This window comes from Microtus oregoni, unplaced genomic scaffold, assembly GCF_018167655.1.
Source record: "Microtus oregoni isolate MIOR12 unplaced genomic scaffold, Mior012 000018F_ref0000195, whole genome shotgun sequence".
Taxonomy (NCBI): domain Eukaryota; kingdom Metazoa; phylum Chordata; class Mammalia; order Rodentia; family Cricetidae; genus Microtus; species Microtus oregoni.
Genome location: NW_024543077.1, coordinates 18,721,395 through 18,736,177, shown reverse-complemented (window position 1 = coordinate 18,736,177; position 14,783 = coordinate 18,721,395). Strand labels below are relative to the sequence as shown.

Genomic DNA, 14,783 nt, shown 5'->3' with positions numbered 1-14,783 from the left:
ATCTGCAGGAAACTGAAGTTTGCTGGAAGAATGGTTAGGACAGCATCCTCAGGGCAGCCAGCAACAGGGAACTGGTGAACATCACCACCAAGGAACTTTTTCTGCTAGATAAGAATTGCGCTTTGTTGGACTCACCTTCCCAGAAACCTCCAGTTCTTTCTTGTCTTTTAGAGCTTGACTAGACAAGAGTTTCATTTCCATAATGCCACCCAAAATAATGAGGGGTACAATCACCACGAGTAAAAGTGTTAACTGCCAGCCGTAGATTAAAGATATGATAACTCCTGTCCCCAGATTTGCTACATTCTGGGTAGTTACAGCAAGCCTGGAACCCATAGCCTGAAAAACATAAGAAATTAGACACATTTTTATATTAACCGTAAAATACATGTACTCTTACGACTTAGGAGAATTTGCTTTCATGTGAATACATTAATTTTCTTCTTGGTTACTAAATTTGTGTTTCTAAAATGAGGATTTCCTCGACTCCTACAAAAATAGGACAGTGGATCAATAATCCAGAACTCATTTTTTTCTCTATTCTGATTCCTTTTTCTTTCTTTGGTGTGTTTGTCTGGAGGTGAATGCGCGTGTTTGTGGGGTGCAGGTACATGAGCATGCTGGCGTACTCACCCATGTGGAGGATAGAGCAGGATGTGGGTGTATCCCGCTACCGTTCTCTGCCTTACTGCCTTGAAACATTAGCCATAGCTTGCTCACAAGCTCCTGGGGTCCACCTATCCCTGTCCCCCCAGTGCTGAGGTTACAGGCATATGCAGTCAGTCATGCCTGGCTTTTTTACGTTGAATGTTGTGGATTCAAACCTGCAGAGAAAGTGCTCCTTCCTTCCGAACCTCCCCCCAGCCATGACTGATTCCTCAATTCAAAGACATCTTTATGTACCAAAGCATGATCACTAAAGCAAGTTCAGGGCAGAGGGAGACCCAACAATGAACATGTTTGCATTTTCACACCATCTTCTTGAAGGCTATTGCTATGAAGTGGCGGGTTATAGAAGACACTGTAACTTCAGCCAGAGATCAAAATCTGTTGATGTGAGAATTCAAAGTTATTCCTTCTCTAATTCTTAATAGGTGTTTTGTTTCCTATAATCATTTTAAGGAAGCTTTTCTTCCTTCTTCTCTGAACTATATGCCTAGAACATCCTGACAAGAGGTCATGTGTCCTTCTTGAGTAGCGATTACAGCTGTCCATTGACTAACTGAGCAGTAAGACAGACTGACCATGCCAGCTGTCCATTGACTAACTGAGCAGTAAGACAGACTGACCACTGTTAGTACTTCCCCTTCTGCTAGCAACACTCAGTGAGCCTTCTGGGCAGGATACCACACACAGCAGGTCTTTTCTAATAACTGTTCTCAGTGGATCTTATCAAAGGAATGCTTAGAAGTTATATACCATACAATATATATATATATATTTAATATATATTTAATTTTATATCTTAGCTACAATGCAAATGATATCCCAGTGGGTTAAATGAATATTTACATTTTTGTCTGCCAACCCCTATTTACATTTTCTTAAAGACAGCCACTAACAGCTCTAAGGGAAAGGGATCTCACGCTGTGGATCAAGACGACATAATGACATCACCCCCAGGAAGCACATACCCCTTTCACATCAGCAGCATCACTGGCGAGCCTGGTGGTCAGTGCGCCAGTGCTGTTCTTATGGTCATCGAACCAGCTCATGTCCTGTAACACAGAGGTATTTTTTCACCGTAATGCCCTATTTATGAAACTCTGAGATTCAGGAGAAAGTGACAGTGTCAGCTATCACATATCCCCACATTTAGTATCCAGAATTTAATGTTCAACAGACAGAAGAGAGTTAATATGCAAACACACAACTGGACTGTTTTATTCGTTAATTTATATAAAAATGTCTCCTTGTCTCCAGCAGAACTCCAAGTGTTAAACAGTGAAGAGTGACACATTGCTGTCATACAGCCTCAGCTCCAGAGACAGAAGGCATGAGGAAACAAATTCACATTGTCTGGACGGTACCTAACACTCTGGACAAAAACATATTAAAGAAGGACAAAGGGTAAGGGACAAGGCAGAGAAGTGGCAGGAAGGATTTCTAAGGGGACTGGGAGCAGACATGCAAAGGAAGGAAGAGATGAGCGTGTCCAAGAGAAGATGATGCAGCACTTGCAGTGACCTGAGCCGAGGCACACTCGGTCTTAACAAAAGCTAGCAGGCTGTGGTAGCCCAAACACACACAACAAACCCACAGTGTTTGTCTCTAAACCAGCCTCTTCCTGTGGACTCTTTTGTCCTATTGTGATCCCCCTGAACCTCTCTTCCACCACCACTGTGCAGTTACCTATGGTGTCTGGACAGGGGTGCCATTGTAGCTGAGGTAGACGGGAGCTACACATGGCCTTTGGCAGCTGTGGAGACTAGAGACTTCCCTGCTGGATGCACACTGCCTCCAGACCAAGATGAGGATGGAGGCCATGAAACCAGCGAGGAGGCTGAGGAGCGACTGGTCATTAACCAGGAGGGGTCATCAGGTTTCAGTCTGAACAGCGGCCTGCAGGCCCCACCCTCCTGTCATCTCCCTCCCAACATAGACATAGTTTCAAAAATTAAAATAAATCTTGAAATAACAACAAAATAACAGCCAAGATACTGTCTGCATGGAAGACTGATGCTTTGGAGCTGGGTTCAAGTGCCTCTGGCTTGCCTGGGCTAGGATGCCTGGACATTTTTTTATTTAACAATAAATGTTAAAAAAAAAAAAACAGGGTGAAGAACCTGGTGATGACTAACTTCTGGAACCTTCCTAATCATTCATGCCAGCAAGGTGCCTGCCTAGGAGACAAAGTACCAAACACACACCCACTGGGAGCCCAAATCCACTCACATCTGCCTTGGGCTAGGCCCTAAGTCTTGGGAATTTGGAAAATCCATCCATAGATAAAGCACTAATAGACACTAGGCTCATTTGAGGGAGCAGCCCTGTTCCAAACTCTCATTTCTGGGAGAGCATGTGATATCTGACTATTCTCCACCATAACAGAATGAACAGGAGTACCACTGCCTGAGTTTGGATCCTGGCTCCAGGAGAGACTGATTCTAAGGCATGAAGAGCACAGCCTTAAAAGTTTTAAAGTCGTATGTAAATTTCTCATAGTTGATAAAAACCAAAAATCTTTCCTCTTTCAACTGGGCTGTCCTGAGATACTTTTCCCAAATCCAAATTCTTCGTTAAGGAAAATAAGCTCGCTGTCTGTTTGAGGTTCTTGAAGATGCGAAGTGTGAGGTGCACTCTGTCCTCTCAAGGCAGAGCTAACACTTTATGTGGGTCATGTTAGCCTTTGAGGAGCAAAGAAACCAGGCAGTGAGGGATGATGCTCACGGCAATGCCCTTGGATCTGTGGAATGAAAAGCATGGGTGGGGGTATCCCAGGCTCACAGGAGAAAGAAGGAGGAGGGAATGAGCACTATTGAAGATTACTCTGGTTTCTGTGTTTTTCAACGCTGGACCAAAAGCCTGGAGGAGAATCTACTCTGGAGACTCCATTTGTCCCAACTCAGTCTGGTTCCTTGTGCCCGGCTGCAGCAAACAGAGTGCACATCCGCATCCTACATCGACAGATGGTTTACCAGCATCTCAAGAGGAGGCTGAGGGAGACCCGTGCAGGATTTCTATCTAAGGAACTTGACAGCTCTCCTACAATCTGTGTCCATGGAGCACAAGAGAGAATTCCTACTCCCCAACCACAGGGTGCAAGCCACAGCAGCCATACCTGTCTCAGCATGGACTTGAAAACATTGTATCGGAGTCGCTTGGTGAGGATCTCTCCAGCTTTGCCAAACGTGAAGCCCTAAGAAGAATGAGAAGGCGTCACACAGAAGGCTGGCCAGGAACTCAGACACCAAACACACAGGGGATGGATGCTAAACTAATCTTGGGCTCCCATTCTCATGTCTCCATCTCTGTTCTAAACTCTGTAGCACATTGAACACTCCCTACTGTGATCAGGTCGAGGGCTGTAGTAGGCAAAAGGGTAGAGAGGAGGAAGAAGCAAGAAGGGGAGGTAGAGCCACAGGACTGGTACAGTCCAGGTGATGAAAGAGGAACTATACAAACAGGAAAAGTAAGTACTTGTTTCCAAAATCTTCCAAAATGAATACAGAAGCGATGTAGACACTTACCTGAAAGAAATATGTAACAAAACAAATCATTCCCATGACCAGAAAAAGCAGTGAAAACAAATTACAATTCTGTTGTTTGGTTTCGGGGTCATCATCTCTTGTGAAAACCTGTGACAAAATATTTGAGGGGTTCTTAGTTCTATGGCTCAGGAAGGCATTCCTCAGGGAGGCCATCCCACTCTCACTTAGTGTGGGGGACAAAACAGACTTTGTATCTTGGAACAAGGGTGGCTTCCAGAACGCTGGCCTCTAAGGCATCTGCATCTGTTCTTCATGACAGAGATCGTCTGCCATTCACAGACTCACCCAGCATTTCCCCGGGGCCACAGAGATCAATGCGTGCTACACTACTATGGAAGGCATTGTAATAAATTCTCTCCACTTGGAAGCTTGGTAAGGAACACCGTTGTTCAACAACTCATTATTTTACTATGCGAAGATTTCAAAGTGTTCCAAGCTGTTTGAGGACTTGGGACTGGATACTGTATCATGGAGCTCATCCCTGAAGAAAATGGAGTCTCCGTCTCTTAGCAGCCATTGACTGATTCTGGGGCCTTGTGAAATGTCCCCACCCACACTGGCATGTTGACTAGTATGTCATAACATGGGTCTTGTTTAGGCAATTATATTGTTGAGATTTCATGGGTACAGCTCCCATGTCCTGGTTCTCTGGCTCTTTCCACTCCCACAGGACAGCTCATTCTGTCAACTGTCTTTTATCCTCATTTCTTCGTGTTCATCCACTAACCAGACTCAGGAGAGTGTGTGTATAACAATAATAATTATGAAAGAGTGAAAGAATTGGAGAGTGGGTGGGGAGTAGATCTAAGGAGCTAGAGGAGGTTAAAGGAGATGGAAATGATGTAAATACAGTACTCTTGCATGAAAGTCTCAAAAAAAATTTAAATAAAAAAATTCGGTTTCCTCTTACAAATTAGACTTCTATTCTCTCTTCAAGCCATGTTTTTCAGGCTTCTTGTCAACAGTACAAATAGAAGCCATTCATTCGCTCTTCATCAGTGAACACAACAAATACACAAAAAGGCCACGGAAACTTACCCCTATAATCCTTGAAAATACTATGGCGAACACTGGTTGCATGCATCCGCTTATAACAGCACAAAACACACCAACGACTAAGTAAGGCCATTCAGTTATGTTCAGCTTTAGGATCCGCCAGAAGGAAACAAGAGGCACATCTTCCTCCTAGAAAATGCATGCATTACAGCAGGACAGTTTACAAAATTCATAATGTGGGGGCTAGAGAAATGTCTCAGCAGTTCAGAGCACTTGCTGATCTTGCAGAGGACCCATGCTCTGTTCCCAGCACCCACAAGGCAACTCATAATTGTCTTTAACTATGGGTCTACGTGTTAGGATTACGCTGGCCTGCCCTGTCACCTGGCAGGATGAACCCAGGCAATACCCTGTCCCTTTAAGAGACAAGCTCCACCCAGTCACAATCTCTCACTTCCGGCCCAGGCAAGCCCACCTTAGCCCTTCTCTCTTTCTCCTCTCCCTCCCTCTCTCTCTCTCTCTCTCTCTCTCTCCCCCCCCCCCCCCGTATCCTCCCACTACCATCTTCCTAAATATAACTCCATACTCCCCAAGCTCTCTTTGCATAGTGTATTCTGTTTACCGCTCGGTCCCCCACCTGCAGTGGGACCTGCCAGGCTCACTTGTGCTGCACCCTACACTGGGGTTCTGTTTCTGGCCTTTAGGGTTACCACCCCCCCGACACATGCATGGTACACATACACACATACAGGCAAAACACTCATGCACATAGACGTATTATTTAAAAATTGATAATTAAGTCTATCATATAGCTCCATCCATCCATATTATCATTAATGAATATAATATGATCCCTTATCGACTGGTAGTACTATATTGAAGCTAACTCTGGCATTTTCATTCTTTTTTTCAAAAAACCAAAGATGTTCTTATCAATATTCTTGATTCACAAGACAAGAATATTTACTATGGGGAACAAACAGAATAGAAAATTTAATACTGGCAGAACCACCAGTCTCACTGTTTTTAAAAATTATTAAACTGCCCTAACACACAATAATTCTGTTATTATGGATTTGAGATTATAAAGAATATGTGCTTCTAACTCTCCTAAACATAATCTTGAAGGCTATATGTTTATTTAAATATCTATGGTTGGACTCCAGCACTATCCACTGTTCAGAATCTCCATGTATGCCCAGAGTACAAGGGCAGACAGGAAGAGCTGTGTCCTACTTGCTATAGTAGATCGTAAAATGAGGGGTGGGAGACATAGCTCATTGGTACGGTGCCCAACTAAAAATATGAGGTCCTAGCACCACAAAAATGAAACAAAACAAAAAGCTTATTTTACTAATGCTTTAAGATTTATTCAGCATTCCTAATTTTAGGAATTCCTGACGGTGATGGTTAATATCGTCATTTTAATAGGATTCAAAATAACCAAGCAGACAAGCGTCAGAGTATGACAGCGAGGAATTATCCAGGTTAAGATCTGCTTAACCGCTGTGAGAAGACCTAACTGTGGGGCTGTCTCAAAGGGGAGGGAACCGAACACAGGCATGTATCACTCTAAAGCCCCATCATGATGAACTCGCCCTCAAACTCTGAGACACTACAGACCCTTCCATCCTCCCTGAAGCTGCTCCAGTTGAGTACTCTGTCACAGAAAAGCCCTTAACTGACCACAGTTTCTTTACATAAATCCAAAATTAAAAAACTTCCTAAGAATTCTTACTCTTAAATTCTGAGCTGACTGTAAAATGCTGTGGTTTTGATTTCTGGAATAATCTATAAAACATGACAGAAGGAGTCTTATACAGTTGTATCTTGTTTTCCTCCTACCCCGGCCCTAGCTTACCCAATTAACACACAAGGAAGGGTGTGGGGAGGGTTTAGCCCCATGACTACAGCCACATCCATACCTGGGCCTCCTTCGCACTAACTCTTCTCTCTTGGTCTTGTGGACCGTAGCTACATTTCCGTATTAAAGGGGATGTGGATTCGTGTGAAGCCAATTCAGGGGCACCAGTGTCACTTTGGGATTCATAAGCTTCATTTTTCATTTTAATCTCATTTCCTGTAGTCTAAAACAAATAAGAAAGATGGAGAAATTGGTTAGACAAGGGTCCATGGACATCAGCATTAGGAAAATCAGGAAAGTTCCAAGGTTTTATGGGACATGATGGGACTAAGCTGCTCTGCTTGCTCGTGGGATGAAATGTAAACCGCAGAGTGACAAGGACTGCCACCAAATAGAATACTCTTAGCCACTTCTGTGCTGCTTACTGGGTCAACTGCACACAAACCTACACATCTAGGAAGCAGGAATCTTAATTAAGAAGATGCTTCCTTTAGACTGGCATTTAAGCAATTCTATGGGGTATTTTTTTATTTACGATTTCAGTGGGTGGGCCAGCACACTGGGCAGGTGGGCCAGCACACTGGGCAGGTGGTCCTGGGTAGTTCAAGAAAGACTGGGGAAGGCAGAGTGAGTGAGTCAGTAAGCAGCACTCCTCCATGGCCCCCGCAATCAGCTCCTCCTCCAGCTTCCGCCTGAGTCCCTGGTCTGACTTCCCTGATGATGGAACATAGGATGGAATCAGCCCTGTCCTCCCTAAGCTGTGCTTGGTCCTGGCACTTTATCACAGCCACAGAAAGTAACTGAAACAGTCTTTTTTTCTGGGGCACTCAGCCAATCAAGTTTGCTTTGAACTAGTGTAATCAAAGGCAATGAGGTGTATCCCATAATGTGAGCCACATCTGCCATTTAAAATGTTCTAGCATGGGGGCTGGAGAGATGGCTCAGTGGTTAAAAGCATTGCCTGCTCTTCCAAAGGTTCTGAGTTCAATTCCCAGCAACCACATGGTGGCTCAGAACCATCTGTAATGAGGTCTGGTGCCCTCTTCTGGCCTGTAGACACACACACAGACAGAATGTTGTATACATAATAAATAAATAGATAAATAAATAAATAAATAATAAAATAAATGTTCTAGCAGCCATATTAGAGAATGTGAAAATGGATAAAAATCAATTTAACTATATATTTAATCTAGAGAATCTAAGATGTTATTGTCATCAGCATATTATCCATTTAACATGCAGCAATACAAAAAGCTACTGGAATATTTTGCATTTTTTATACTAGGCCTTCAGAATCCCAGTGTTCATTTTGTACTTAAAACATTTCACACTCCAGATTAACCAATATTCTAACATTCAGTAGCCACATGTGGCCAGCAGCTCCTACCATGGGTAGCTCATCTCTAAACCTTGTTAAATGTTAATTATCCTTTATAAGCTTCTCTCTTTCCCAAAAAAAAGCAACACAAAACTCTTACTTGATCCTATATATCCACAGCACTTTTCCTGCTTTTCAAGATAATCAAATTAAATCATCTATAGCATTAAATGGTAGTATGTTATCGATAAGATAATTTTGGAAAATTCCAGAGTTCCACTATACCTGTGTCATGACAAGTTTGAAGTAAATGCCCTTCTCTTTCATGAGCTCATCGTGATTTCCTTGCTCCACAATGACACCACCATCAAAGCCAGCAATGACATCAGCGTTGCGAACTGTAGACAAGCGGTGAGCTATCACAATGGTGGTCCGGCCTTCCCGAGCCTGGAGACACAGAAACCTGACTTTTTATACATGAATAACTAACTATATGGAAAGACTCACTCATTCAACTTATGCTTACTGAATGCCAGTGCTTTGACAACATAAAACCAGCAAAGCTGCAGAAAACAGTCTATGATTTCAATGAATGTGTGGGCATGAAGTTCCACTTAGCCGAGAAACATTCATAACTGATAGCTCCAGTAGAGAAAAAAATTCGTTTTCTTCAGTGAAGTAAAACTGTGCATCAGCCACACTGCAGGGCAGGCTCAGGAGTAGTCAGCCAGCACAAACTGGACTCTGGATTTGTTTGTCTTGAGGATCAGAAGACAGAGAAGATGAAGTAAGGTGGCAGGAAGGTGAGGAAGGATAAGGGAGAGACTGGGGTTGCAGTTGCGTAAAGAATATGACCAAAGCTGGGTGGTGGAGGCACAGGCCTTTAATCCCAGCACTGGGGAGGCAGAGGTAGGTGGGTCTCTGAGTTCAAGGTCAGTCTGGACTACAGAGCTAGTTCCAGAACAGCCTGGGCTATGCAGGGAAACTCTGTCTCATAAAACAATAATACCAACAAAGAATATGATCAAAATATATTGTATAAAATTCTTAAAAAATAAAAAATTATTAGAAAATAAATAGAATTTTTTTTAAAGAAGAGTGCTCTGAGGAGGTAGAAACTGAAAGATACTAAGATTCATAAATCAGTCTGTGCTATCAAATCCATGAGCTCTAGGTTCAGGGACAGACACTGTCTCAAAAAAGAAGGTGGAGATCAATTAAGGAAGATAATCCATGCATGCACACACATGTTCAAGTGCACCTATACATGCATATGCATACACATACATACACAGTCACACAGACAAGAAAAAATACAAATAATGGAATACTAATATTCCTATAATTCAGCCTTTAAGTATAGCTCACAGACCTTATCCAGAGCAGCCTGAACCACAGCTTCACTTTCTGTGTCCAAGGCTGACGTCGCCTCATCCAACAAAAGGATCTTGGGGTTGCGGATCAGGGCACGAGCAATGGCGATTCTCTGTTTCTGTCCCCCACTCAGCTGTGCCCCTCTCTCACCAACCAGGGTGTCAAATTTCTACAATTAAAATGATAATGAAACAAACAAAATAACAGGAAATATAGTGAAACAATAAACTACCTCAGCTCTCATTTCAAATTGGGACGTAATCATCAATGGAGCCTGGCCAGCAACACAGTCCAGTTCTTGGCAAGAAGTATCTACCACTAGTCGATAGGGTGAGCGATGGAAAATCCACAGTAAACTGGACTTCCCCTCTAAGGAAGTTCATCCAACTCACAGGAGTTTCCTGAGTTCACATGAGCCTCGGGGTGACAGAGGGCAGGCACAACTCACGTGGGGCAGTTTCATGATGAAGTCATAGGCGTTGGCTTCCTTGACTGCTCTCTCGATCTCATCCATGGTGACGTTCTCTCGGCCATAGCGAATGTTTTCAGCGATCGTGGTGGCAAACAACACTGGTTCCTGACTCACCACGCCGATGATTTCCCGCAGGTACCTCACATTGATGGTCCTGATGTCCTGGCCGTCGATACTGACCTGAAACGGAATGTGTGGTTGTCACACTTTAGAACCATGGAGACAGAATGATGGGCAAGGGTAGCGCTGCTGGCTGCACGACCACTCACCACGCCCTCCGTGGGGTCGTAGAGCCTCTGCAGCAGCTGGACAGTGGTGCTCTTCCCACAGCCACTGTTGCCGACCAGGGCCACGGTCTGTCCGCTCTGCACCTTCAGGTTGAGGCCCTTCAAGATCTGCCAAGACAGGAGAGAAGCTAATTGTTAGGGCAATTCCCAGGATAGACAAACATAGTTCTATGAGCAGAAAGCTGAATTCAGTACTAGGTTTAAAAACGTAACATACATGTGATTATTTGTCTTTGTTTTACAGTATCTAAAAGAATGTCTCTATCCAATAGATTATTGAATCATAGATTTATCATTTATCGCCATACCTTAACTCCACTTCGAGATGGGTAGCTGAAGTGAACATTTTTAAATTCTAAATTTCCCATTATACTGTCTGGTTTATGTCCCTTTGTTGAGAAGCTGTCAATGCTTGGCTCCTAAACAGAAGTGTATGTTAGGAGATCACCAGGTTACAATCACTACTCTGTAGTGACAGTTGTAGAGAGAGGAAGTAAAAGGGAAACTGACTCGAACAGTAATCAATCTTTTATGTAGGTGAATAAATGGGCCAGCCAGACTTACGTTATCAATTATCTTGAAGATTTCATAGGCGGCCCCTCTTGCATTTGCAAAGGCTTCTACGTTAGGGGCAATATGTCCAATACTGAAAGTCCCAAATAATATAGAGTAGAAGACCTGAAGAAGGGGACCAACGCATACAATTACTTAGTGCTCAGCACAATTTTCCTCATGTTTCCTTTCTCTGCTAATATAACCAATTTCATTTCAAAATGACAAGAAAAACTAACACAAAATACTGAGTAGAATAAATGGCAAGAATATTAAGTACTAAAACATTTTAAGTTTATGACTATGAAATTCAAGTTAAAATCGTGGTATTAGGTATTGTGGTATTATAGTTTATACAATATCAAAATATTATACTGTAGCCACCAAGAGCAAATATTTGTTGATTCTTCAATTAAAATAAATAATATAAATTTAAGTTTAAACACTTAATGTGTTTAGAATTTAGAATTACTTGACTTGCTTCATCACACAATGGTATACTTTCTATACACTCATATTTAATAGAAAGTTTTTTTTTCAAAGATTCAGCATTTTTACTTAGATCCTCACGAGAATAACCTGAAATAAACACAAGAAGCCCAGGTCTGTACCCGGATGAGTACTGTAATCTTTAGAACATTCTCTTCACACCTTTGGCTATCAAGCTGACCTGCTGTCTAGGCTGCATCAGATGCTACAGTTTCTGCAAATGCATTCTCAATTATGCAGCACACAGCTAGATATGACTCAGTGGCCCCAGTTCATCTCCTTACACTGTGCCCTCTTTGAAATCTAATGAACAGGTATTTGGGTTTCTGTTCTTTGTTTTGTTCAAAACACTTTCTTCTTGCTACAAAAAAAAAAACTCGTCTTTGATCTATTGGAGCTTTGCGAGAACTGATGTCACTACTCATCTCCGAGCCCTCCAGGAATGCAACTGTGTATCATGCTGAGTCTTCATGCCATGCTAGAAGTTATGGCACATGCTCCTGTCACATCTGTTTGGCATTAGAGGGAAGCCGTAAGAGTTTAGACAGTTGCTCCAAATCAGAGCTGGTAAAGTCCAGCTGGAATTTGAAGCCAGTAGGTCTGGTGCAAAATCCTGCACCTGTATTTGTGCGCAGTCCTACAAGGCAAAAAAGCTCTAAATACAATTTTCGGTTACAAAGAACAACAATTTACATTTCTACCAAACTGTGAGGCTACCAGTCAAAAGATTTTTACTATTTACTACTCATTTTTTGAGTAGTAAATCAGAAAATAAGAGAAGCACTTAGCACGATTGTGTCAAAGGGAGACCATCTCATTAAATGTAGGCTCATAGAGGAAAGGTGGTCAATGCCAATGGTATTTAGGCTACAGGGCTGGGAATCACCTTTTCTGAAAATACTTCATGTCTTCAGATACTAAATTTTGCCAGACCTTGCAAGCAAGTTAATAATATACCTTAAGACCATTTAAAACAGTATAGTCACTTTGTTTTCCCATTGTGTATTCATCCAGTTTAGTTTTACATGCCTTTAAGAAAGCAATGTAACCAACCTAACCATGCCCTGGACTTCAGATACACGTAGCTTCTACAACCGAAGCTAAATGTGTAGTTTTAAACTATCTACTTTTCCTATTTCTGACCCAGAAAAGTCTGTGTGTGTGTTATGGAAATAATTTGCTAAAACCAGACAGTAACCTGAAAGCAACTTTAAAGAAAACGTATCCAGCATAAATATTGGAGGCAATAAGTGGGTACAGGTTGATAATGTCTGCCTGCAGTTCTGGGTGCTATTTAGGGTCAGTAAAGTAGCACCGTCACTTGTAAACCTCTATTAAATTTTTCAGTAAAGAAGAATTTTTCATTCCTTTCCAGTACCATGTTTTTCTATGCTGTTCAATGGAAGTAGAGCAAAGCCCTTTGTAAGTGCAGACAGACAGACGTCAGACTACAATTAACAAAAGAGACGACACAGGGAGAAAAGTGAAGAATTCAAAGAGGACTCATTCTTAGTTTGGGTAGTTTGAGTAACAATGACCACAGGAGACTCCTACTATTTGAGTGCTTAGTCATCAGGGATTGGAACTCTTTGACAAGATGATAAGAATGAAATGTGATCTTGTTGGAGTAGGTTTGGTCTTGTTGGAGGAAGTATAGGAAATATACCACTGGGATCACTGAGGGTGGGCTTTGAGGTTTTCAAAAGCTTGTGCTGGACTCCTTCCCCCCTCCTATCTCTTTGCTTTTGGATCAGGAGGTAGCCCTCAACAACTTCTCCAGCACCATGTCTGGCTGTGTGCCACCATGCACCTCACCGTGATGATAATGGACTAACTCTCTGAAACTTTAAACAAGCCCCCAATTAAATGCTTTCTTTTATAAGAGTTGCCTTGGGCATGGTGTCTCTTCACTGCAATGGTTCAGTGACTAAGACACTGGTTTATAATACTCCAAGAGGAAGACTTTTTTATTCTTTAGTGCAACATTGAAACAAAAAGAATAAGTTTGCTTTTTTCCCCCTGGTTTTTCGAGACAGGGTTTCTCTGTAGCTTTGGAGCCTGCCTTGAAACTAGCTCTTGTAGACCAGGCTGGCCCTGAACTCACAGAAATTCACCTGCCTTTGCCTTCTGAGTGCCCAACTTAAGAATAAGTTTTTTTTAAAGATATCTGTAAGAAAGACAACAATATTGATTTTTGGATAAATCTAATTTCCTCTCCACTCTTGAACCTAGTAACTGAATGAATGTTTCTTTATAGTATTTAATAGGTTTCAAAACACATTCTTCTAAGATTAAATTAAAACTACTCAATTGAAATGGCACTTTTAGTGAATCCTTTTACAAAGCACATATGACTTACGGTAATCACTTGTCCAACAGAGTACTCATTTGAGAGGACCAAAGAGGTCCCGTACCAGAATGCTAGTGCGTATGATGCATAGACCAATAGGTAGGCAATACCTATGGAAATGCCACCTGTGATAGCTTTTTTTATTCCAACATTTTTAGCTTCTTCTAAATTTTTATTGTACCTGGAAAAAAGAAACAGAAATCATTACATGTACTCATAAAGATTGAGGAACTGTATCAATGTAACAAGGGAGTTACTTGAGCAGTTGGAATGTACCAGCCCTGTAGTACATATGTTTTCCTCTTATCTCCATACATTGCCCCTGAGATCTATTATTATTTGATTCCTTCACTGAAGAGTAACTGAGGCTTAAATCTTTTCTGGCTTTAGTAATCATGAAATAATAAAAATTTATCAAAAGCACATATTATTGCATGCATACACGCACACACACACACACACACACACACACACACACAACCCACAAGAAAAACCACTGCTCATGGTAGCTCTGTCTATGATCCTAGCACTAAGGAGGCTGAAGCAGGAGAAATGCAAGTTCAAGGCCAGCCTGTCCTCTTTGGGGAAGAGGGATGGGAAAAAGAAAAAGCATGGGAAGGAAGATGAAAACGGGCAAGAAAGAAGAATTCAGAAAATCAGAAAATGTGAGAAGGAAAGGGTGAAGAACAAAGAAGGAAGAACAGGAAGGAGGAGCAGATAGTTAATGAATTGGAGATATAATGCTAGAAAACCTTAACATAAAAAAGCTACTTAAAGCTCTGGACCTTAAGAAAGTTCTAAAAACAGTTTGCTCCCTTGGGGATACTAGGAAAATAAATTGGGAGATTCTACAGAGGAGAGCACTCT

At 42.0% G+C, this 14,783-nt stretch overlaps 1 protein-coding gene across 3 annotated transcripts in view; it reads right to left on the bottom strand.

Moving 5' to 3' along the window:
* LOC121458758 (multidrug resistance protein 2) overlaps window positions 1-14,783 on the bottom strand; it is a 54,624-nt gene that overhangs the window by 23,908 nt on the left and 15,933 nt on the right. For all 3 annotated transcript variants that reach the window (XM_041668116.1, XM_041668114.1, XM_041668115.1), the window contains 13 exons: window positions 13,926-14,097; window positions 11,090-11,203; window positions 10,834-10,944; window positions 10,508-10,633; window positions 10,215-10,418; window positions 9,765-9,935; window positions 8,678-8,839; window positions 7,133-7,294; window positions 5,250-5,396; window positions 4,191-4,298; window positions 3,782-3,859; window positions 1,635-1,718; window positions 136-339 (listed from right to left, as the gene is read on the bottom strand). In XM_041668116.1, coding sequence (XP_041524050.1) covers window positions 136-339; window positions 1,635-1,718; window positions 3,782-3,859; window positions 4,191-4,298; window positions 5,250-5,396; window positions 7,133-7,294; window positions 8,678-8,839; window positions 9,765-9,935; window positions 10,215-10,418; window positions 10,508-10,633; window positions 10,834-10,944; window positions 11,090-11,203; window positions 13,926-14,097 — 1,843 coding nt within the window. The remainder of the gene's footprint in view (window positions 1-135; window positions 340-1,634; window positions 1,719-3,781; window positions 3,860-4,190; window positions 4,299-5,249; window positions 5,397-7,132; window positions 7,295-8,677; window positions 8,840-9,764; window positions 9,936-10,214; window positions 10,419-10,507; window positions 10,634-10,833; window positions 10,945-11,089; window positions 11,204-13,925; window positions 14,098-14,783) is intronic.